The following is a 26,472-nucleotide window of genomic DNA, read 5'->3' on the forward strand; positions in this document are numbered from 1 at the left end:
TATATGATGTATGGATGCATTAATTCTTTGGTATGCTTTTCCTGGCAATAAGTTTTTAGTCAATCAGTAAATAAGAGCTTGTTATTTAAAACATAGTTTTGATGAGTCAAGTATTTTCACAGTGGACCAACCAAGACCCTAGAATTAAAGTTTCTCCTTTTACCTCTTAAAACCAAACCCTATCTGTGTGATTAGCTGCTTTTACCCACTAGTCTCCCAAAACCTTCCATCTGAAACCTGTCCTTTTCTGTCTTCCCCTTTTTACTCTTTGTCTGCACTGTTTATCCATCAACTGGCTGACAGTGTCTTTACATCCAAAATGCAAAGCAGACAGATGGCCATCTCAGGAAAGAACATGACAAAGAGCACCAGCATCAGCGGGGAGATGTACACGCTGGAGAAGAACGATGGCAGCCAGTCGGACACGGCAGTGGGCACTGTTGGTGGTGGCAGCAAAAAGAGGCGCTCCAGCATTGGTGCAAAGATGGTCGCCATCGTGGGGCTGTCCAGGAAGAGCCGTAGCACGTCACAACTCAGCCAAACTGGTAGGAACTACATTTTTTTTTCTCGCTCTCAAATTATCAGTTAAATGTGCATAATATAATACTTATGTATTACAGTTTAATCATTTGAAGATCCTGTGGAAGTTGCCTCCTCAACAATATTCTATGGAATGAAGAAAACGGTCAATTATCTTTTTTCCTCTGAACATTCACTAAATTTTTTTTTCAGCAAAGATCCTTTTCAGGTTGGACTGAAGCTTTTATCTTCTGCTTGCTGGAACCTGCTTAACACACTAATTCCTTACTTTTCAGCTTTTCAAGAAACAGCATGAGCTATACTTTCATTTGGGGGGATTCCTTACTGAAGTTTCTGAAGAGTCGCTGAAATGCTGCAAAATGCCTTTGGTTTTGTCACAGATAGTGTTTGTGTATTTCAACATAAGGTTTTTTCACCTTTAAACATGCAACCTTATTTTGAAACAAAGCAATTTTCCTGAACAAAATTATAAGTTCTATTACTTTAGTGCAAATGTTTTATTGTGTTTTGATTACTTTATTTTCAGCATACAAGCCTATTCGCCATCCGTAGAAATTTTCCTCATTTCTGTTTCTCTCAATTCAAATTGGATACTTCAATGTGCTGCCTAGGAAAATGGAGAGTTTTTCTGCTTTGGTGTCCAAAGCACTTAAAATCTTACATGTTTTTTCTATTTCTTCCTATTCTGGGGAAAATCCATATAATGCACTCTGAAAAGTTCAATGTCAAATAATGACACTGTATAGGACAAGTGTATTTTACATGGAAAAAAGTTACTTGTGTTTGAATAATATTCATATAAAAGAAGTATTTAATCACTTTATATAAGTATGCATATATAAATAGATAATATATATTTCAAGGTATATACAGAAGATATATTGTATTCTCAGTATTTAAGAAAAAACTGTTGTGATGCTTTCATACAGTTCAATGTAAGTTTACAGTGCCCTGCCGTGTGAGGTCCCATCTGAAGGTCTCCATTGTGCTAACCACCATTCAAACACAGATAACAGATTTCTCGGTTCTTTCCAAACCAAAGTGATAAGAGTTTTAATGTACACCAAAATGGAGCAAAACAATGATTTGCACTGTCAGAAAATGTGGTAAATTTTTCAAGTAAACTTTTGGAGGGTGTGGGTGGGATTTCAAGTACTGTAAAGAGTAGAACTAAAAAAGCAAGGAAAGAAGGAGAGGTAACAATGTGGAAGAGGGTGGGAAACTTGTCTTTGTGACTTATTGAATGCAGTATGAGCAGGAGGAAATGAAGAAGAGGGGAAAGAATGTCTGTAGAGAAAACCCAGAATATCATGCAGACACTGATGACTCCATTTGTAGGCAAGAATTTGCAGCAACCTTGTGTTTTACCAGTTCACTTGCAGGGCAGGTTCATGTACATTTCTATTTTCTTTGAAATAAATGACAGATAAAAAATGAAATCACCTTTGGACAAATCTGGGAAATGTCTGGTTAGGCAAGAAAAAAAATTGATCTCTTGCTTACCTGGAAGTCTAAAATTTTGCCTTCTGATAGTACAGAGCTATGTAACTGTACAGATGCATTCGAATATCAAATCATATACCATGCACTACATTACTTTTTATTATCTAATCTGGTCTCTCTTGCCATGGGAGCTATTAAATGAAGGCTGTCAGCTCTTTGTACATTGCTCAAGTATGTCTCAGCACTAGAGAGAATCTGTATTATGTGTCTGGTCTACATCTGATTTAAATACCACACTGTCTTTGTTATTTGTTATACTTTGTTATACTTTTAAGCTGAAGTTTTTCTCTCTGTTATATCCAATCAGTTGCCCAATGACTGATAAGATGCTCCAGTCAGGGACAAATGTGAAATATAACTGTCTCAAAGAGTACTCAAAGTCTTTAGACCCACTGACCGTGAGTAGGGTGTTCAGACAAACTCTTGAGTGAGGAGCCATAATTTGGTGGTGTTAGAGGAGTGGCAGCCCTTGGCTGCTCCCCAGGACAGGCCTGTGCTCAGGGCTGGCCTGTGCCTGGCCCTGACCAGAGCAGCCAGAGCAGCTCCTGCTGCCTTCTCCTGGAAAAGCCCGTCGCGTTGGTTGGGAACAGGGATGCAGGTAAGGGCTGAAGGTTGTGTTGTAGAGCTGGTACTGCACACCTGCTCCTGCTGCTCTATTGGACAAGCATCTCCAAGGGGCCCTGTCTGGTGGCTACAGGTGGGTGCTGCTACAGGACAGCATAAGCATCTTTAATAGCTGGGTCACACAAGCATTGGTGGTTGTGGTGAGCAGGCCCTGGATGAGGTGTGTGCATGGTGCTGTGTCTACAGTGACACAACGCGATGGCCTGTTGGGTTGGTGAGTGTGAGGCCACACCATGAAGAAATACCTGGGATGTCTTCAGATCCTTCACAAAGAGAATAGTGAGACGCCAGAACAGGTTGCCTTGTGGATGCCCCATCCCTGGAATGTTCAAGGCAGGGTTAGATGGGGCTCTGAGAAACCCAAGTGGAGGATGTCTCTGTCCCCCCTGCAGTGGGGGGGGTGTAACTAGATGGGGTTTAAGGTCTTTTCCAACCCAAAGTGTTCTGTTTCCATCCATTGGTACATGTTACAGAAAATGTTGGACACCAGCATTGTACGTTGATACCAGAGAATTAAAATTTTCAAATAAGGTGTTTAATGAATTTATAAATTTCTCTGACTTGTCTCGTCATGTTCCTTTTCTCATATGGTGAGTGCCTGCACAAGGAATCATGTATTGGTACAATCTGGAACCAAAACAGTAATTTCCTGCACGTGTCTTGTAAGAACAGTTTTCTGGAATGGAGAGGCAGGAGTTATTCAGGTGTCAGGGCACGGATACCATGTAGAAACTGGATTAAGTATATAAGTTTCTAAGGTACTTTCTGAAGATATTATATCATATAATATGGCTGGCTAAGTATCTCCTTACACATCAGGCTTGAAAAAGCATACCAATATCAGAAGATAACACTACTTCTGTAAAAAGTTGTGTGCTCATATGCAAATACTATCTGTATCTCTGAGATACAGATAGTATTTCCATATGAGCACAAAGAGATACTATCTGTATCTCTGAAGATTTTTTCAAGTGTTTTGTAAAGTACAGTTTTACTTCAGTGGTTTTCTTCATTCATATTTTATAACTAAATCTGTGCCAGAAGTTTTTCTGAAAGTAGGTCATCATTGTTTTCAGGCCTGTGTATCAGACTTACAATACATGCCTTATAAGGTGAGTTTTAAATGCCTTTTCAGATTATATTTATAATGTTTCTTGTTATTTCATAGTGTTAAGAAGTTGACACTCAAAATAGATACAGAAATTTATTTTTTATTCTGCACTGTATTCCTTTTCAGGTAGGAACAGTTCTTTTATGGGTAAAGAGCATGAAACAAAAGTAATTTTTCATAAGGTAGCTTTTTCTTAAGACTTCAGTAAATGACGAGATTCTGGAGAGTAGGGTAGCAAGGTAAATTAGAATTTATTTTACTTCTGGTTCCTGTACGTTTCCAGTGCTCCACAAAATAGTTAAAGGTATACTCCATATTCTTGAGTCAAACTATCAGTTCTAGAAGCTAAAATTTCATGGGTTAGAAGGAGTTTATGTTGCAACATTCAGGTCCTGATTCCACAGGCATTCTTCCTTGTGGAAAAGATGGCTTTCTTTACTGAGGAAGATAGAATGCACAATGCAATACTTAACAGGCTTAGCTATTCATATCTGGAATGAAATTGTTTTCCTGCTGGTCAGCCCTGAGGGAAGGAGCTCTTTAGAACTCTAACGGATCAGAGTTCTATAAAAATGCAGACTTAATTCTCAGTTATATTTCATTAATGACTAAAATCTTTGCCATCCTCTTGTGATGCCATCTTAGGCACTCCTTTCAATTTACATGCACCGTCTCTGGCAGACAGATACCTGGGTGCCTTCACTGCCCTTATTTAGCTGACCTTTCTCTTTCAGTGAGGTAAATATTTTGTCTTTTCTTTAGTTAGCCAAAACCTATTGTGTTTGTAGGCTGATTATAGCCAAGAGCCAAAGCACTTTAACACACGTTTTCAGAATCTGGGGCACTCCATGGATCATATATACTAAAACATCACGTGTGTATGTTGGGTGACCCGTATGGGTACAGCGCACTCTCAGGGACTGAGACCTGTCATGTCTTTGGGAATGCGATTACAAATAGATGGAATCCATTAAAAGATATGGAAAAAGGAAGTAACAGCACAACTTGAGAGTGACCAGTGCAGTAATGCCTTCAGAGAGGTGTAACTATGCTTGGATAGAAATCAGAGCCCTCGTGTGTCTCTGCAGAGTGTTGCTCCAAGGTGCCGCGCTCCAGAGGGCCCTGCACACATAAATGTAGCAGGTGGTGCTGGGGGCAGCCGATACTGCATGAACTGCACTTGTTGTGCCAACATGTTGCTCCATGTCACCTAAGAACCCTTGCTAGGATGCCAAATGTGGCATGAAGTTATAGGGCTGTGAAATTGGAATTTTGAGACAGTGTTAGGAGATATTTTGGCATCCTTCATAATTTTGCTGAGGTTAAACTTCGCCATATATTATTGAAATTATAGTTCTCTATAGGAAAAGTACAAACAGCTGTTGATTCTGTGCCAACAAAATGATGATTGATGTTGTGTGAACTCAATAGTTTTTATCAAAATGAGGTGTTTCCATTTTAACAAATTCTGGAGAGGTCCCAAGTGAAAAGAGATTAAAGTATTTAGAAATGTTGATGTTTCCTGGGTTCATCTTAGAAGAAATATAAGAGAACTAGGCCTCAGAGCAAAACATTTGAGTGAGATTTTATTTTATTTTATTTGTGTTTAAAACCAAATTTTGGAATCTGTATGGTTGAAGAGTGTTGAAACTGCAGTCTGAAGTGCTGTTCTTGTAAGTAGAACAGTCTCACTTATGTCTGTTAGGAACCAATGATGTTGCCTGTAGAACAATTTCCTCAACTCATGGAATAATTGAGAGGAATTTATTGGTAATATTGTTCTTGGTGTGGTATAGAACTTCACATTCCTCAATTCAAAATTTGATTTATATAAAAATAGTCTTCTACTACACATATAGTCAATGTTGTTCCTATTAAAAAGAGGGTGCTTAATCACTTGGAATCATGGTGACTAAAGGAGAAACTACATTGATTGCCTTTCATTGTCTAAAATGAGATAGTATATGGTAAGCATACAATTTACTGAATAAAAGTGTATTTGTTTACATAATAGACATAATTGTTTACAATGTTTACATAATTGTTATTTTCTATCCTAGAATTAATTTATGTGATCAAAATGGCAACTGAAATTATCATCCACTACTTTTAATTTGGACATGTATTTTAATTTTTTTTTAATCATATATATAACACAGGCAATTTGAAACAAGCCATTTGTTTGAGGGTTTATTTCCTCTCCTATTCCAGAGACAGACTGCTAATGTAATAGATTGCTTAATGTGTAGTATTACACTTGCATCAATATTCTTGATGTGTAATCTGATTTACTTTCAAAATTAACACAGAATACATTGATAGAAATATAGGATTAGCAGTTGACAAGAGATTAGGGCATATTTATCTTAGTCATTAGTTGAGAATTGTGAACTGAATCCTTTACCAAAGAGAAAGCACTATTATAATAAATACATTACCAAGAGCATTAATCAGCTTTTACTAAATAAGCTCTGAAAAGTATGCTAATAAATAAAGAGACTCTAATTGCAAATTAGAAAGGCTTTAAAATGTCATTAAATTCTGTTGTTTTTCTCTACATGTATGGAAAGACTAGGAAAGGAGATACGGCAGTGAAAAATTTATGCAGATTTTCTGTGCAGGAAGTAGGTGTGTATTTGAATCTTCACATGTTCACAAAGCTTTTCTGAGACATGGATGCAGTGAAAACAAACATAAAGTTGAGATGCCAGAACTGAACTCCAGCCAGTGCTAGCTGTGATCTTATAGAATTCCTCTGAAAGACATTTCTCACACACAAAGTGTGGGAGACACCTTACACCATATATGAGGAGAAACTCCAGGCAAATGAGAAGGAAGCCCTGTGGTAAAACTAGGGAGTTAGAATAAAAGACTTAATTTAGGAAAAAAGGTGCAGATCATGTACACCAACTGAGCTTTACTGCCTCAGTCACAAATAACTCATCAAACTTTTCTGTAATATAGTTATCAACTCAATGAGGTACACACCTGTAAGATTGCCTGTGGTAGAACTAATCCCCCTAGTTGTAGGCATTCATGATATTAAAAATCCTTACTTATCATTAAAAAAATTATTTTCTGCATTTTTTTACTAAAAAGAAAGTTTCTTATATTACTACTTGAACTCATTAATAAGGGGGAAAAAAGGAGAAAGTTCTAAGTGAGAGCAGAACATTTAGCTTGACCTTCCACAAGATTTTTTTTCTTTCCATAATTAGACACAAAAATAGACAGAAATGTAGGGTGATCTTTCCTGGTAAGAATACTGCTTAACTATTTTTCTTTTTCAGAGTGCAAGAATTCTCATAAGATCCCTGCTAAAAAAAATATACATCTCATAAGAAACTCCAAGCTATAAAGCTGTTTTATTTCTGGTTTTGCAGTAAACAAGATTTGGGGTTTTTTGTGTTGTTACATAAGGAAAAATTTAGGCTTTCCTTAAGAAAGTTTCCATTTAGAAGCTCCTTTTGGGATTTTTTAATCCCTTAGTTAATTCCTTAGTGATATAATATATGAGAATTTCTTGTTCATTCTTCTGTGAAAGAGGGCTCTGATTTCAGTCTACTGAAACTTCAGAGTCGAAAAAAAGAACTTTATAGGGCAATCTCATAGCTTGGCAATTATTCAGTTTTCACTTTGCCTGAAATGTAGCTACAATTCTGTGTATATATGCAGTTTATACTTCAAGGAAGAAAATTCAGTTGGTTTTTTTTCTCAGTTTAAATAATATCTCTAGTTTTGTCAATTTTGTACATAGCCACCTCAATGAATACTCTTTGTATTATTCTACAAGGACAATATGAATCTATCCATTGCTCTGTGAACCATTGTCACTAAATAATATTGGGCTGTGAAGGGTGATTTACTTCAGATCTCCAAAGGCCAGCAGGAAAAGGCCTGTAGTACTTTGCTGTTGAACAATTATCAGAGACATGGCTTGCACACCAAAAATAAATAAATATTACAGTTATATTGACAGATTCATTACAGCTGCATATTTTTTTAATTTAACATTTTGTAATAATACAGGATTTCTTTCTTTGTACTTAAGTGGAATGCAGTATTAAATGTCTTTTGGCAAGTTGTATCTTAATATTAAATTTATGTCTTTAACACTACCCATGCTATCAATGCTATTAATAACCCTTTGAGAAATGGAATTCTCTTTCTAAGGATAGAAGTGAATTTATAGAATAATTACCTGGAAGTAAAAGAGTCATGAAAATAGCCTCAAAACAAAAGGTCTTAATAGAGGCATGCTGGGCAGACTAATTCAGAACAGCTTTCTGGCCTTGACTGGTGTCCAAGTTAATGGACATTACTGTGTCGCAGAAGTTCCCTCGACTGCACTGTCCCATTGCCCCTTTCAGCTGCTGCTGTCTCTGCCTTACAACCCAGCAATCCAGGGTTCTGTAGGATAAAACAGGGAGGGAGAAGTTACAGAACTCCTGCTTTTAAACACCCCACGGGATGTACAGCCTGTGGGAAATCACGCAGGTGCTGAGAATACAGTTGTGCTATTCACATTTCCAGGCGCTTTGTGTGTAATGAACTGGGCTGTGACACACAGTGCACTTCCAGGCTCTTTAGCCTGGCTTTGTCTTCCATGGAATAAGTGTGATGGTACTATCACCCAAAACTAACAGTAAACTCTTAACAGAGAACTCTACAGGAGAAATTATATTAACAGAGTAATTTAAAATTATTTAAGTGTAGCTTTGATAAATACACAGGCAACCATTTGATCAGGAAGCTGAACCTTTTGCTCACAATCAAGATACCCTAACAATTGGCTTACATTCAAGTCTCTTATCCATGCTTTATTTGTCATATTGGGTCATCCTTTTTCTTTTTTTGGGCGCTAGCAAAAACTTCAGTTTGCAAAATAGTGCATCACAGGTGTGTGCCAGATGGTGTATGCCAGGTATGGTCCAAGAAACTGGGAAACTTTTTATTTTCCTTCAGCAAGGGAGAGGCTCTGAAGACATTTCCAATCACAGATACATGTTGGTCAGTTGCAATATGAGACAGACATTTGGTCTCTGCTTCTCTAGAGACATAATAAAATAAATCAGCCGTCAAAACTAAATTTCTTGAGCCAAGTTCTGCAGCTGCATTTTTAAAAGCTTGCCAGATCTGTCTCTGAGGCAGACTGTTTTCTGAATGCTCATGTGTAGGGCCCTGCCACCTCCACGGTGGCAAGTCAGTTGTTTCTCAGCTAGTATAGAATCAAAATTAGATGGAAAATTAGGATAAAAATACTGAATCTGAGGAACTTTTTTTTTTTAGTTTGGAATGAGATGACTGATTCCTGTGCATTTTAGGAACTTGCATCCAATACTAAGCTGGTTTTCATTCAAATGTGATTTTGCAGTCTGTACAGAGAAGTAAGACAAACACAGGGGAGGATAAGAAAAGAACAGAAAAGAGAAATTGCTTGAGACCAGCAGAAGTCAATGGAGTGCCATAAAGTAAACTTAAAACTCATCAATACTCTACTTTCTGTTTTAGCACAACAAAAAGGATTTTGTGAAATTATTTTTTCTGTCCTTCTGGATTGCTCATTGTGCTTCTTAACTATGCTATTGAAGAACTCCAGGTTAAAGTCTTAATTTTTTTTTTTAAATTTGAGAAAGTAAAACACATCCTTATACTTTACAAATGCCAAATGCTTTGGCACTGGATACTAAGGAAATGGATAGATTAAAGACATCCCAAGTGCATCTAAATTAAGTGGAAACATGAGAATCTAGCTCAAGGAGTGCAGTGGCTAACTGTGTATTTTTGATGCAGTATTTTATATTCTGGTAGTTTACAACTGAGGATTTCTTCCACATATTGTTTGTAAATGTCAGTACAGGTTATTTTATTGCCTTTTGAGTATTGCTTGAACAAAGTGATACAATTTTCTCTAATATTGTCAGGCATATGTGAGTTCAGTTAAACTTGCTTCTCATGCTCAGGGAGCCAAAAATTGTCATGGAGAACATTTCATAGGAGGACAAAAACATTTGTTTGCAAACCATTTGTAATGCAGTCTATCTAGGAAAAGATGAATTGCCTCTTAACAAATGCAAAAAAAAAAGCACATTTTTCCTTATCACCTAAATAATTTGTGCATGGTTCTGTGTCTACCTATATAAGATAAACAGATCCTTTGGGAGATATTTTTTAGCAGTGTTACATTTTTTTGGGAAAGTAAGCAAAACAGTTTCCTTAACGGTGGGTTGTTCCTTTTATATCTACTTTTAGGAGTTTTTTCTATGCTTGCAAGTGCTTGTGTGAATGATATTCAATTTTTTACTGTCATGATCATTTCATTTCATGAAATGCTAAACTATATATGTTTTCTTATACTAATTAAATCTCTGCTCCAAAAGTCACAATCAGATTTTATTCATTTTTGTAACTATAGTACTCTAATATTTTGGGTTTGCCCTTGTCTGGTTAGAATTTGGTGCCAGCAAAAATTATTTTTAGCTCAGTCTATGAAATCATGTTGAGACTTAATTGAAAATATTCACAGTAATAAGTACTGTTCTTGTTACTATTTGCTGCAGTAAGACCTGTCAAGAACAAATTTGTACTGTGAAGGAAAAATTACTTCCCTCTGATTAACTAAATTAATTAATAGTTATCAGCATTATGGATTTTCTCATAAGGTGGATGTCTTTAATATTTTTTTAAATTTTAAATTAATGCAATATCTTTTTTAAAACCTGCAGTGTTAAGGCACAGCCAATTTAAATATTTATGTAGAAAAGTAACATAGTAGCACATTAAAAAAAACAAAGCTAAGTTCTATAGAAACTTTCTATTTTAGGTGTCCTAAAATTTGTAACGTACATATTCTAGCAAGGCAATATTCTACTTTTTTTTTCAATACAGCATAGAAATATGCTATGATACACAAACATAAGAAAAATACCATTGAATTTGAAGATTTAGTGAGAAGCACTGCCTGCTTCACCAAAGCATTCTTTTTCTTGAAAAGGACAAAGAACTTCTCCCTGCTACCTGCTGTATTTCCTTTTTTCTGTCACTCTTTCCCAGTTCCTATGTCCTCTTGTTTCACTAGCAGTGCTGAGCTCCCTGCTGTTCTTGGACCTACCCACAGAGCAAGCATTTGGTTCGTTCCTTGGTTGAGTTTGTAGGTAACTGAAAAATTTCTGGTCCTAATCTCTGTAAGCCATGAGTTGCATTAGTAACTGAAAATTGAGCTCCCATCCAGAGGATGAATATAAAATTGGTTTGTATGAATCTGCATAACTTGAAGGAAGAAAAACGTTTAGGCAGACTTTTTATTGTTTGTCCGCTTTACAGACATTCTGATTTTATTTCTGATGTTGGTATTATTTCAGAGCTTGAATATTATTTATGTGTGTTGGAAATTAGCTATGTACAGTAATTACTAAAAAGCATATGAGTAGCTCCACTTAAGTTAGTAGCTCATTTGAGGAAATCTGACCCTCACACAGGGGAGGAAGACATGTATCCACTTTTCTTGCACAGGCAACCTCGTTTCTCTTCTGCTCTCTTTCTTCTAGTAAGACCACTAAGAGACAAGAATTAGATGAATCTTCTTCATCTCTGTCACTACTGCCATTGCTATGCTTTGTAGTTTAACCTCACCACCCAATCAATAGCCAAAGTCATGTCTTCATCAGGAGAAGGACAGAAATGCAGAGAAGCTTAGAAAATTAATTGCAGTCAAGTATCTTGCAGTTTTCTTGCAGTTAAATAATGCACATGAAAGTCTGGACAGAATGGTTCCCTGTGCCCATCCATCAGTGGCTGGAGACCATTTTGCCATAGGAGTTACCTTTGAAAGCAGCACTTCTCAGCAGTGTGCATGCTGAGCCTCCTCACGTGCTGTTACTGCCCTGCCAAAGCCAGGTGCCAGCAGCTGGTACCCTCAGAGGTCAGGCTGCATGGAAGTACACAGATCAATCATTTCAGCAGCTTTCCTATGAAGTCTTAAGTGCTCAGTGCTCAGTAGAAGCCATTAACTTGCATGCTTTTTGCTATTCAATTTAAGCAAATGCTTTCATGCAGCGTGTTGGCTGATTATAGAAATTGTTGAAAAGAACCCTACTGGGAAAAGAATTCTTTGCAATTTTGAAATGAATTTTTTTCAGATGGTTAAAGCTGGATCCTGGATTTTACAACCATGCTTGTTTTTTCTCAGTGGGGAGATGAATCTTAGCATGTGCCAGTGTTGTTCAAGTGGCATATCCTAACCCCTTCAGGATTAAAAAAGAAAATTTTTGTCATTTGATTTGACCTTAGTGTCATTCTATACTCATCTGGCATTTGAAGATATGCAGTATATGGGGAAAGGAACCTGAACGTCTCCTTCTGGAAAGACCTCTAAAGCTCTCAATCTTATGATCATTTAAGGTTTTGTCTGTCAGGATAAATAAAATTACCACAGTCTCTGGTATTTTAAACATAGCCTGAGAAAATTATTTTTTTTTAAGTCACCCCTACATGATGGAGGATTTATTTGTCTGCATGCACTGTCCATAACTCCTTACAATTTTATAATGCCTTGGTTAATTTCATCTACATATGAATAAATACACCACAAAAATAAATCACTTGAGGAGAATAAGGTAGATGGCAGAGTAATGTGCTCATAATAAGTACCTACATATAAATCCTATTGCAGCCTCTGTTTCCATGTTTTTTATTCTGATTTATAGCTTTGTGTTTCCTAATTCTTTTCTTTTACACACACACACACTGATATATATATAAGTGTGGACAGGATAGAAGTGGCCAAAATCAGTCAGTGATCACACAGGTAAAACTCATTAAAATCCTTGACCTTATTTTCCATTTAAATTTTTGGCATATCACCAAGAGTTCTGTTTCCGCATGAAAATACTTTGTAGGCAGTTAGTTAGCCATTTGCAGCTAATTTAAGCTCCTTCCCTTTAGCAGAGTTAACTGTGTTATTCAGTTCCACCTTCAGCCCATCAATTCCTGCTTTTTCTCTATCTCTCATCCTGAGTTATGGCATGTCTGTCCAGTGTCTAAACAACAAAGATGTGAAAATATTTGGTTGCTTTTTTGTCTTCAGCACAGACAGTTTGGATCTCACCAAAAGTAAGTATCCTTGACATGATATCAGATGTGAAAAAAGTGACCTCCTAGGAGTTTTCTAGATTTTAGAAAAAAAGCCTTAATAGTTAAAAATATTAAGAAGAAACTTTTCTGTTCTGCGAAAACAGTTCTTTAAGACGTAGGCCTTAAATCAGTATGAAGGAAGTTGCTAATATTGTGGGATAATGCTGGCATCAAAGGAAGGTAGTGAGGTAGATCTGCTCAGTAGAAGTGCACAGGTCCAGGCTGAAGGGCTCAGGGTCAGTGGCTGGTAGCAGGGAGCCTCTTGAAAAGATTTTCCGCAAAGATGAGCCACAGTCTGAGAGCAGCAGTGATTGATGAGAATGAACCACAGCAGGAGGCAGCAATGCAGACTTTAATGTGAGAGAAAGTCAAGAGGTGAGGGAAGTGGAGTATGGAGAAATTCAGCAATTATAGCAGTGAAAGAGGGAGAAGAAGGCACACACAGGAGGGGACTAAATGACAGCATGGCTCTGGCTGCACATTAGAGTGTGGGAATCAGGAACAAGGCAGTTAGAGGAAGACTAGCAGCTGGAAAAAATTACAGCAAAAGACAAAAGCTTTTGTGAAGGAGAATTGTGTAGGACAGTTTGGAGTGACCAGGGCAGTCCTGAGAAATCAGAGTACAAGAGCAACTCAGAGAGCAATTCCTTTTCTTTCCTCAGTGTTATGCTTTCCTCCCCATTCCTTGTAAGACTTAATTAGCTTTCTGCTGTTGTTTGGGCTCAGTAAAAATATTTACATATTGTTAATGTATCCCCTGTTGGTTTTAATATTAATTATTAAATAATTACTATTAAAGTAAATTTAATAATAAAAAATTGTTGTTTTGTTTCTAATAAGCAAAAACAGTAATTGAAAATCACTGCTTTGTTGGGAACAGGAAATGAGATTATAGTTTCACAAAGCCATCCTCACTCAACACATTAAAAAATAAGACAGCTGTGTTAAATTTTGGTTTTATTTTGATTTAAAAGCTCATCTGGATTTTTGTGTTACCTTAAGATGACTCTGAGGTGTTTTTTTTTAAGTATCTCTTTTAATTTTATAATGAAAAATAGAAAATATTTGATTACTTGGAAAAAATTTAGATTCAACAGTCTCAAAGCCTACCTACCTGATTTAAATGTGTTCGAGTGGTACACACATCTGTCACGGGTTTTTAATAAATACACATATATACATACATATGTATTCTCTGTGCACACATTATAAGTTGTTTATTTCTTCCTAACTTCAGTTTTTCTACAAATATTAGAAGCATTGGAAGCTACATCTCTCATTGGAAGAATAAGGTCACGTCTCTTATTCAGTTCAAACCTCCTAGGTCCATGGAGGTCCCTGAGCTCCCTCCCACACACCTTCCCTCCCGTGGGACACGAGCTGTGCAAATGGTGACTGGCACAGTCCAGCCTGAGCTCGGGCTCCTTGGTTTCATTAAACCCCTAGGAAGTTACCTCTATTTACCATGGATGTAAAAGAAAATGTTACATGGGTTGGTTGAAAAGTTAGAGGAGAATGCCCACATAGGCGGACAGGTAACTGTGTGAGAACCTTTTACTGGGCTTGCTGAGGAATTACAGCTCTGGCTTTTGTGCTGGGCAGCTGCAGTGATCCTGCCTGGCTGCAGCACTGGGCACTGCTGGGTTCTTGATGCATCAGGACAGGATAACCAATATTGGTGGCATACTTCAGTCCTGAAATTGAGCTTTTCTCACTGTCACCGTCACTTTTCACTTCTGGGCTGAGAACAGAGTTGCCAGCTGAATGTGTGAGTTGGCTCAGGTGCTTGGTCATGGAGTTTGCAATGTCTTTCTGAGGGACTATGCCATGAACCGGTTTCTGAGCCAAATTTAAAGCCAAATGTATGTAAGTGAAGCCTGTAAATTAATGTCTTCCTTACATAACTATTAATAGTATATTGAAGAAAGGCTGAGTTATTTTTAAAAATGCAATTGGTGCAACATACAGTAAGTAACAGCTTCATGCTGAGAAAATTTTTGCCCCTTTCCTGAATGGGCTTTCTGAGAATATAGAAGCTGGCTCTGGCATTGGCAGTGGGTAGCTGGATTAAGAGATTTCTCTGTTTCTAATTCCTGTAATTTTCTTGATGAAAAGTGATATGTTCTATATATGTGATAGATATTCTTCTAACTCCACTCCCATCTTCCAAACTGAGCCATGATGAGGAAGTCACCATGTAACAGTGCCTATGCTTATGCTTTCTCTGGAAGCCAAGCAACAGCTTAATTTCTGACTCATCCATGCAAGTTTGTCTGCACCATGGTAGTTCTTCAGTTCATTTTGCAATAAATTGGCACTAAAAGGGTATGGGATTTTTTTCTTCTGATCTGTCAAGAGACAGCTTCAGGGACCATCTACTGATCAATCTCCATATGCAGTTCATATGCAAAATTTAATACATTTCAGTCATGAGTGAGGAAGGCCATAGAAGTGCTCCAAGAAAGAAGAGTGAGGTTTACATGAAGGCATGGAAATGATTTCTTAATGGTGACTATTACTTCCACCCACTCTTTACCAGATTGAAAACACAACAAAGCTTTGTTTTGCAAAAGCCTAAGCCCTAAGCAGGAAGAAGATCAATTGAAAGAATGACTGAAATTAAATTAAACTGAATTAAATTACATTAAATTAAAGACTTCACCATTGATTATTCCTGGAGGTGTTTTTTCCTGTGACTTCCTTCAGGACTTAATTGTAGATCCTTGCTTAGCTTCATAAGTGCAGAGTACTTATTTTTATTAGGACGGGATATGACAGACACAGCAATGATGAGACTTGATATTGTGCAAAAAGAGATTAGTTTTAGTAGAGAAAATTACAAACAATCAATTTTTGAAGGCAAACACTATTTTACAGTAACACCCTTTCCCAGAGTAGTCAAGTTCTATTGTTGTACTATAGAGTTCTGTGCTGTATATGCAGCTCTGTCCTGCAGCCCAGTATGTTTTGGTTTCTCCTGTCTGTCAGCAAACCCTCATGTACTTGGTAGTTAAAAATAATTTCCCCTACCTACTGCTCTGACAGACTTTCTTCCTTTTTATGCCTGTAAATTTAAACTCAGTGTCCTGAATTTCAATATCCCTCATGATTCATCCTTTTGTCCTAACTGAGTTTTGCTTCTCATCAAGTTACTTTTCCTTTCACTCTCACAGCTAAGCTAGATGCACAGATAGAGTTTAGACTGAAGAAAAACTAGAAAATTATGTTGGGTAGACCATGGCAAGGACCATATTATCAATACCTATTTATACATCATTTTTGAGTAAGTTCCTTTGCTCCATTACAAAAAACAGCCTTGCATATTTATAAACTAGGTAAATGATCTCTCTTTTAGGTAAAAATCTCTCTTTTACAGTTTTAGGCCCTCAGGTTTGTGTTACATGGTTTTTCAGTGGCTAGAAAACAATGGAGCATGTGAACAAAGTGTTTTGTCTCCATTTAAAAAAAGAGGGGAAATGAATAAGGTTTATTGTCGGAAGAGAAGACAATTGTTCTCTCTCTCACTCTGTTTACATATACATGTACACCACTATATGTCATAGAAAAAATATTTAGATTATTACAGTTCAACAAGGGAGGTAAGGTGAACATTCAAAAAAGAAATTTTGGAAAGATACTAGTTCAATGATGGAGAAATTAATATAAGGTTGTCAGACAAGGTAGAGCTCAGTGGAATTAACTTTTATTAGAAGATTAGTCCTATGCATGGTTGATGTGTAGATTGTACTGAGTGCCTAAAATTATTCTGCCAAACCTGCAGCTCTGTTATGTCATTGGCTCCCCAGCTGTTTTGACAGAAATGTGATGTTCTGCACACTTGGTGCTTTTCCCACTTCCTGACTGAATGTTGAACCTTCATTCATATAATCTGATGAGAATTAACATTATGCCAGTAAACTTATTTTTCATACACTTCTTTTTACACCCTCTTTTGTCTTACAATGACAGAAAACCACACTCCTTTTGAGTTGTATCCCAACTATTAACATGCAATATTTTGATACTTTTCTGAACATTATTGTATTTTACTTCATCTGGTCAAATTAAATTAGAATTATCAAGTTTATTGGCAATTAAGTACATAATATGATCTTAATAATGTAAATCAGGACTTCTCTATTTCCTTCTATTTTGTCAAACAATACTGTATTTGCTCAGAAAAGTGATAACTTGCAGAAATAGAAATATAATATAGACAGACTGATGGAAAATTATGTCAGTGGAGAAGCAGGCATAAGCAGAATGGAGCAATTTCACAAGTGTTTATGCCAGTGAATGCCATGTGCTCCTTTTAAAACATTTTTAATACAATACCAAAACTGTTAGCATAAAAGGATAATTACAATTTTACTTTTATTTGTTCTGAAAATAAATTGCCAGTGCAGAGAACCATAAAAGGAACAGGAATGCAGCTTCATTCCACCCTCAAATTCATCATTTAGACATTCAGAGCACGTACATTATCTTTTGATTTTGCAGAAGAATTTAAAAAAATGTTAAATAATAAATGTGTATTCTTGAGAGTGCAGCTTTTTAAAGAAAAGGTCACTAAAAGTACCTCAGTTGTAAGGAAGAACAGATGTGTTCCTTGCTATTGAACTCCATAGCTCTTTTAGAAATCTGTTAACCTGATTTTCATATGATTGTTTATCCAGACTCATCATATTCAGCACTTAGGATGCTAATATTATTTTACCTGAGCATCATTATTTCTTATCCCAATTAATCTGCATTTGACTGTTTCCTCGCATATTCTCACTGGTTAATCTTCCTAAACAGGATTGTGGCAAAGAAACAGATCTTGAGGCTTAATGCATCTTTGGCACTTCTGTGAAAGTCCAAGGAAAGCAGGGCAGGCGGCACAAAACATGCAATGCATCTTGATGAGAGACTGAAAAATAACAATGTGGCCACCTGTAAATGCTGTCTTTTCAAACCTCATGGATTCCAAAGTCCTGCAGCTCCAATGACCCACGTCCTTTCCAGAAGTGTTTTGGTCTGACACCCCCTCCAGTGACCAAGGCACTTGATCAGACTTTTTGTTCAAAATGAACCCAATATAAGCTGAGATTAAAGGATCCTCTCTAATGAAATAGTTGATTTATAAACACAGTATCTCACAGACCAAACATTATTTAGTACTATGATCTTCCACAAATTTCTTACGTTTTCTTAAAGGATTCTTTTCATATGGTATTGTTTCTAAAAATTAAATCCTAAGGAAGAAGGAAAGGTTCACAGACTCCCCTAAAATTTAGTCATTCCTGATCTTTAAGCAGAAATACAGTAGAAAGTGAAGAATCCTTTTCTAAAACTAACCTTCTCTTGACATCTTTTCTGTTTGATAGATTAGGTGCAGCTGACACTCTCTAGTGGAGTCATTACAAAAGGAGGAAGTAGTTCATGAGGTAGCCATGATACAAAATGCCTAATCTTCCTAATTTGAAAGTGTTTAGGTAGCTTTTGTGTGATAATTTGTATGTTTGAGTTTAAACTGTGAATCAAAGATACAATGCCATCTAATAAAACAGCCTTCATGTGTAGGCAAAACAGCCTTCTAGCAGTAGCCTTGGATATGATGCCAATATGTAGGACCATAGTAAGAAAGCACAAGCAAACGAAAGAAAATATTAACTGAAAATCATAAAATCATGGGATGATGGAATAGTTTGGAATAGTTTTTTACTTTAAAAATCATGTAATTCCAAGCTTTCTGCCACGGGCAGGATACCTGCAAAAGCACTGCAGAACAAAGAAAAAGATTGGAGTCAGGACTGCTAAACCTTAGCCACTGACTCCCTCTTTTACTGCCTCAAAGTGACCGGAGGTTGTGATTTAAAGTGTAGTAGTTGGATGTCTGTCCCAAGAGCTTGCCACAGCTGGCAGGCAGAGCTGGCCAGGGTACCAGTTGGAAGGATCTGCCTTCTTGCACCTCAGGGAACATGGACTGGGGTCTCAGGGCAGTGGAAAAGGCAATGACCACACTACTTGATGCTTTAGCCAGTTGAAAACAAAGTCAAATTTCCTATAATGTCAGTTATGTGTGTTATCTGGGCATTTGGTTAGGAGTCCAAAACATAATCAAAGCCTCTGTGTTCTCTGTAACAAAAATAGGCACAATTCTCTGCTGGTTTCACCCAGTCCAAAAGGATAAATTCTGAACCCTTCTGTGACTCTTCAAATCTCACAAGGTAACCCTCTCAGCACAAGGTAACCCTCAATCTTCTGAAGCTGGCTTCAGCAGTGTCCTCAGTCTATTTTCCTCTGCAGTTGTTGCAAATTTCCTCATGTTCCCAATCTTCATATGACTGATGAAGTTTCCTTTCACAGTGAATTTTTTCTGTTTTAAATTGTTTCTCTTCCATAAGAAATCCCATCCTTGGACATACTGAATTCAAATACTGAACCAATTATCTGTCTTCCAAGTGATCTTTTAATGTACTTTCCTATATAAAAAATCCTTTTCCTAGGGTGCAGAGCTAGTAAACGGCTATTATGACCTTATGTCCCTGCAGATTTCACTATGATCACCATCCCTCTGGAGGCATTAGGGATTTTGTCTACATGTTCCTCTATGTTATTTGGGCCACAGATTTCCTGGGTAGCTGACTACAGTCATTCTTTTAATACATTTTTATCGGTCTATCCTGAACTGCATGAATGGTATTTTTTTTTCCCTTCCAACTGAAATTTGACAGTGAGGATTTCTCCTAGTCTCATGTAGAAATTAATTGCACAATCTATATCAAACCACAGACTGAGGTATTTTCCTGTGTTTTAGAGTGATTTCCAGTTTCCATATAGATTTTTGTCATTTCCTGGGGTGCACCTTAGGAAGCAATTGCTTTTGTTTTATCATTCACTTATATATGATCATCATGTAACATTTCTCTCTCCAGACATGATTGCTGGTCTCCTCTGACAGATCTCTTTAGTTGTTTGGCAACAATTTAGCCACTAATTTTCTTTAATCCCATCACAAAATTCTACTTACACTCGAAGACTTTCCTACTTAGGAAGGCAAAAAGTTTCCCATTTTTCTCTATAGTTTCCTTTTCTAAAATGGTCCGAGTTTATAATTTTCTCTCTGTCACTTGTACATGGATTTGAAATGGGATTATCTGATACACTTCAGTCATGCTGGATGCAACACAAAGTAAGCATAGTACCTGAGTCAAATACTGTATGCTGAAAGAGGCACAGGTCCCTGGGTTCAAGCACTCAGAGTTTGCTCACTGTCTGAACAGAGATTTTTATGTGTCAAGGCTTTCCAAAATAGAAAAGAAATACTTTCATCATTCTTTACAGCTTAGAAGTTGTTAAAAAGTGAGAGTGTTCACTTCTTATTTAGTCATCTCAAATTGAAGATGTGGTTTAATGTTTTCCCCTCTGTTTTGTCTCCACACTCAAATTCCTATGTGCTTTCTTTCCCCCAAAATATGAAGTTACAATTGTTGGGAAAATAATATCACAAAGCAGCACAGAAAATATAATTATTTTGATGTATGCACATCTAATGGCCCCACAGCTTCAGAAAGGACACAGAGCTAAAGAAAGCAGGAAGAGATTGCAGCAGGGATGATGAAGAATGTGAAACAGGATTTTTTCAGTACAGAAAAAAAAAATGACTGAAGGAGACATTTGAGGCCTGTAAAGTCAGGGATACTGTGAAAAAGGTGACTACAGAATGATTTACTTATTGTTCCCACGATGCAAGAACTAGAGCATTGCAGACAATTACCAGAGGAAGTAATTCACAGTACAAATTTAGACTAAGGGACCCATTCTATAGGATACTGCATGGACCTGATTTATATACTGGCTCAAAAACAGATTAGACCAAGCAAGTTGGGTTTGATCTAGCAATGGCAGTTAAACACAAAAAGATCTAACTCAGCCTCTAAACCAGCAGTCAGCAAAATAAACGTGTTCTTTCCCATACTTTTCTTACATATATTTCTTAAGCTTTGGTATTAGCCATGCTGACAAAGGATGCTGAATAATTGGATCTTTGTTTTTTTCCTGGTATGGCTATTTTGATTTTCTTATGTTTTGTTCATATTTGCCTCTGGTCTGGGACTTGAAAAAAGCAGTCTGACTGCTAGATTGTGTGGATTTTGGAAACCAGAAGTTTGTGTGACTTATCTAGCATGGTAGATTCAGGTCTTCAAAGTCACATCTCTTTCCTCACTCTGAAGTCTTCATCTATTATAAATTTTGCTTGGCTTTTGGCAAAAGTCTAAGTAGTTCATATCAAAGCTGGTTTTCATCATCCCAGTTAAAGAGCTTAACATTTCATTAAACTTTTTATCTTTACTACTGCTCAATAATATATTTCTCCCACAAACAATATTTGAACTATGATCTTAACTTAATTATAAATTCTTTTAAATCAAATAGGTGTATAACTCAACCGATTGCTGTGCTTACCTGACACACTTTTATGAAATCTCAAATTCAGTGATCATCTAGAGAGGTTCATGGAATAGCTACATATTCACATGGGTACAAGCTAAGACAGGAGGTATCTTTAGTAGACATTGGCACCAATAGTTTAGCTGTGCAGTCTGTACCTCTTGGCTATATATGACATTTCATAGATTAAAATAAGGCTTAAATTAAAAATTAAAACATTCTCTAAATATTTACAGGGAAAAAAATGTTCTCATATGCTCATTTGTCACATTCATTCTTGGAGAACGTTCTTCTCTCTTTCCATGCATACAGAACTGAAGTCATCTGTGTATTAAATGACCCTGAATCTAAAGATATTCCCCAAAATAAATACAAAGATATTAAGATTATTATACATTGAGAGATTGAATAAGGATAGCTATAGAGAAAATCTAAAGATTATTAACTAAACTTTATTCAAACATTAACTAAGAAATTGCATTATAAAATTAAGAAAAGAGTCAACTGTTTTTGATGCAGTGCATAATAGGCAGATGTAAAAAAGTATTCAAATAACTCATTTGCTCAACTTAGTGGGTTGCTTCTATTCTAATTGAATTTTGAAGAGCTCTTTAAACAAGAATGTTGGTGCAGAATCCTGACATTTGTTAAATCCACAAAGGATTATTTTAGAAAGTAACAATAGCCAGTATTCATACAGAGAAAAAAAAAGGAATTTTAATTAACAAAATGTGTATCTTTTTTTTGTTTTTTTTTTTTTCTGAAACAAAAGAAGCAGGGTAGAAGGGAAGAAATAAGCAAAGAATTATTGACTTGATTTTAGTGTTCTGAAAAGCCAGAGTTCCTGAAAAATCACTCCAAAAGAAGTGGGAGGAATATTACTCAGCTCCTGTGTGAAATAGCTTGTGTAGTATTTAGCTGAAATTTATGGAGGAAGATGTAACAAACATACATTTTTTTAAAAGAAAACTTAGTTATGTTGATTATTTGGACATTATTTTTAGCATATCATTTATATATAAGAATACTTCAAATTAAATATACATTGTTGTGAGATATGCCATACAGCTAGGATGTTGCCCTGATTGCTTTTATCAGTCCAGCATCAACTCCTACCAAATTCTTTTTCCTGTACAATTTTTCTCCTGTACAAAATATGATACAGACACAAGTGGGTGGGAATAAACACAATGTATAATTTATGTATGAAGATAAATGTGCATGTGCATGTTAACAGACACACAAGTGTGTACTGCAAAGGAGCAGCCACAGTCTGGACTGGGGGCTGCGGGTGCCCTGCCTATTTCATCTATCTGTAAATTGGCCCCTGGGTTTCTGGGTAAGTGAGTCAGAAGTTGTGTTTTGCACCACCCTGCACTCTTGAGTTAAAATCTTGATGTGCCTTCACTAGTCCAAAAAGGTTTGAGAAGCCCTTTTACACAGCTGACAGTCACCAGCTGAGTCAGATTTTTGGGGTTCTGTCATCTTCTAGGTTTGGTTCTGATACTTTTTGGCTGTGTGTAGCTCCTATTGGAGTCCATAGGCTTTCTATTTTCAGTTGGCATTGGCTCTTAACTCCTCTGGGACTGAAAATTCATTCATTTGCTATAGTTGGTACTCTGGCACTGCAGTCATGTTGTTTCAAATTTTTGTTCATTGTGTACACAGGCAGCCAAGGCAGCTGGTTTAAACTAGACTCCTAGTTTTGGTATGCAGATGTGAAATGAGATGACTCTTGGTGCATATCATGGCCATACAGCACAGTAGGCTTGCAAATACCTGAGCTAACTCCAGGCAAACAAGTGAATTCCTGCAAAACTATTTAGCCTGGGCAGGCCCAGCACTGATGTAGTTTCCAGTACCTGAGTTGGGGCTAAAGTACTGGGTCCACTGTGCTAAGTAAGTAAACATATTATGTCACTCAGCATGAACCACTGGGAGTTGGTTTTTTTTTCCCCTTTCTCTTTAGTTAAGAGACTCTTTTCTTCTCTAAACCAGGGAAACACCTTTGTCCTTAGGTGAGTCATTATCATTAGCAATGTGGACTGCTAGGACCCTGGAAAAAGAATAGAATTCTTTGAATTATATTGGTGCTGTTTTTTGTTTTAAAAAGCTAATACAAGGAGATAAAGAAAGAGGCACACATTTCAGTGTCCCTTCCACTGAGGAAATCATAATCCTCACTTCAATACACCAGTCTGAAATAACACAAGTGAAAAGGAAGTTGATACAAACTCTCTCTTAATATAGAAACATGAAAAGATTTGTAGGATGTTATTTGCTAGTAGATTTGAAATATTCTGTGCTGATGGAGATTATCCAGATGGCAGGAAGTTTTTGCTGCTGATTTACTGGGGGTAGTGTAAATTTGGTGCCATTTCTTTCTGTGCTGCAGCCTGAGGTTTTTATCTGCTGTAGCATCAAGACTGCAAACTCTTTTAGAAAAAAACCTCAAATTATGAGTTCATATAGTGTTTTATATATTCATGTCCAAGCTTTCTTGCTCTTCTAGCATTATCATTAACTAAATATGCAGCAAAGAGTAGCCAGATTCTGAAATACAAATAGCAAGCATTGTATAATCCTGGCAAAACTGATCAAAATTGTGAAGATTATTCACAGACCTATGCTCGTAAGTGGTTTTGCAGATGAACAAAATTATCTTGAGGTTGACATCAATTATACACCTCTCACCTTTTGCTTTCAGTTATTTACTCTTTAGGTGACAGCCTAAATTGTACATGGAAGATAATGAGACTCGTATCTGAGGGATCTTTGGAAAGTATGATATATTTAGATCCTCTTGGATGGGACACCTTACTGGCTGAAGAAGTAAAATTTATTTCTTAAAGGTCAGCATACATAAAGAAGCTTAAGTTATTCAGTATTTTTTAGGATACACCAAATGCATTGCCAAATTTGTATCAGCACATCTGGTCTGTAATCAATATTAGCTAGTCCACTAGTAACAACAGTAGCAGTAGTAGTAGAATCTTAGTCAATGAAATTTTACTGCTTTCTATCTGTTACTCTCAGTCCTGAAATGCTATATTGTGAAATGATGTCCAGTGTGGCCTTACATGTATGAAATGTGAATGAAAGCTTTCCAAGAGTTCCAGGTTATGCACACACATTAAGCCTTTGTATATGGCATTTCAAATCCCATTTGAACTCATTAATATGGTGATAGTATGGCTAACTGGCTTTCAAACAGCTGAGGAGATGTTCTTTGTAGTACAGTGACTCTGAGGTCAAATAAGTTGTTGTAAAACTCCATATTTTACATCTACAATTCAAATCCTGCCTGCCAGTTTTAAATATGTAGCAGTGTCATACCTGAGAGAAGGTTCTACTGTATTACAGTGCTAAATCACACAGGGTGGAACCCTGGCACTGAGTCCAGGTGGCACAATTACACAAATCCAGATTGTGATACACCAAAACAGACTTTGGATGTGATATCTGGCCCATTTGAACTCCTGAATCAGAGCATCTTTGGAGGTGCTCTACAACTTTAAGCTGATACTGTGCTAGAGACTCTTTTGAAAATGTAGCAGTAAAATGATCCAATTCCTAATAAAAGCCTTCCAGTACCCAAAAGCGGGCCTATAAAAAAAAGCTGGAGAACGACTTTTCACAAGGGCATGTAGTGATAGGACAAGAGGTAATGGGTTAAAATTGAAAGAGGGAAGGTTTAGATAATATATTAGGAAGAAATTCCTTACTCAGAGTGTGGTGAGGCACTGGAACAGGCTGCCCAGAGAAGCTGAGAGGGTGCCTCACCTCTGAAGTGTTCAAGGCCAGGTTGGATGGGGCTTAGAGCAATGTGGTACAGTGAAAGGTGTCCTTGCCCACAGCAGGCGGGCTGGAACTAGATAATTTTTAAGGTCCCTTCCAGCTCAACACATTCTGTGCATGAGAATGTGTCCTGATATTGTATTTGCTCATGTAGACATAGCTGTGGATAACCAGATATAAACAAATGAAATAGAAGAATAAAATTGTTTTTCATTATTGGCATTTTGAGATTCATGGATTGTGTGAGCATGTCTGAAGAGACACTGCTATGACTAAAACACCATGAAAATGAGAGACATTTAATGACAACAGCACACATTCCTCTGCCAGAATTATAAATAACGTGAAAACTTACAAAATAAAACTGAAATCTGTGATTTTGTCAGATAAACATGACATCAGCAGATAAAAATATATTTAAACTTTGCTTGGAAAATATTTTTATTGTTATTTCTAGATAGATTCTGGTGTCCACCAGCTGACTCAGATTCGAGACAGTGAGTTCAGTGCTGACCATTAAAATTAAGGTGTTTCATTAGTGAATATGGTCCCTTTGTAAAATCCTAGTTAAGGTTTAAAGTATTTGCACCCTATATACTTGTACCCATAAGAAGGAAAATTTATGACATCATTAAAATGGTGTAGTTTCCACTGACATTCTGGAACTCTGAGGCATTCAGAGATTCCACTCTAGCAGCTAACAGTAACCATATGGATGGTAACCATAAGGTTATGGATGGAACCATATGATGGTTACAAACAGCCTGGAAGCCAGGCTGGCTGATGGATGGAGCTGGTTACCTGTGCACTACACAGTGCAGGCAGTCTGAAAGAGCATTACCAAATAGATGTGGCAAGTCTCTGCAGTGCTTTGCAGAGCATAAGGAGCCTCAGAAAATCCCATTTGGTTGTTCAGCACTGAAATCATGCACAGCAGTCTGGCACACAGTGTTTTCAATGAATATAATCTGTGGTCTCAAGAAAACAGATAACCTAATAGGCATAGAACTTTGCAAAATCACACCACCTTAATATATATTAACCTTCTACGGGGTATTTTGAAATTACCTGACTGACTTGCAAGACAAATATCTCTTCAACGCTGACATTTGGACTCACCAAGGCTTTTGACACTTGATGATAACATATTACTTTTAAAAGGCAAACATATTTAACCAGACCTGCTCTGTCCTTGGCAAACTATGTTCTCTCTAGTCACTGCAGTTCTTGAGTGCAGAGAACAATGTGTGACAGGTACACACCTCGCTTTTCACCCTGTTGTTTACATGTTCATAATTTTACATGTTGTTTGCAAAATACATTTCATT

At 36.9% G+C, this 26,472-nt stretch overlaps 1 protein-coding gene across 15 annotated transcripts in view; it reads left to right on the top strand.

The window, feature by feature from the left end:
- Nucleotides 1-26,472, top strand: part of RIMS2 (regulating synaptic membrane exocytosis 2) — a 357,283-nt gene that overhangs the window by 303,209 nt on the left and 27,602 nt on the right. For 12 of the 15 annotated variants that reach the window (XM_031058961.1, XM_031058959.1, XM_031058963.1 and 9 more), the window contains one exon: nucleotides 304-545. In XM_031058961.1, the coding sequence (XP_030914821.1) occupies nucleotides 304-545 (242 nt within the window). The remainder of the gene's footprint in view (nucleotides 1-303; nucleotides 546-26,472) is intronic. The other 3 variants (XM_031058971.1, XM_031058958.1, XM_031058957.1) reach the window with 2 other exon arrangements.

This window comes from Geospiza fortis, unplaced genomic scaffold, assembly GCF_000277835.1.
Source record: "Geospiza fortis unplaced genomic scaffold, GeoFor_1.0 scaffold200, whole genome shotgun sequence".
Classification (NCBI taxonomy): Eukaryota; Metazoa; Chordata; class Aves; order Passeriformes; family Thraupidae; genus Geospiza; species Geospiza fortis.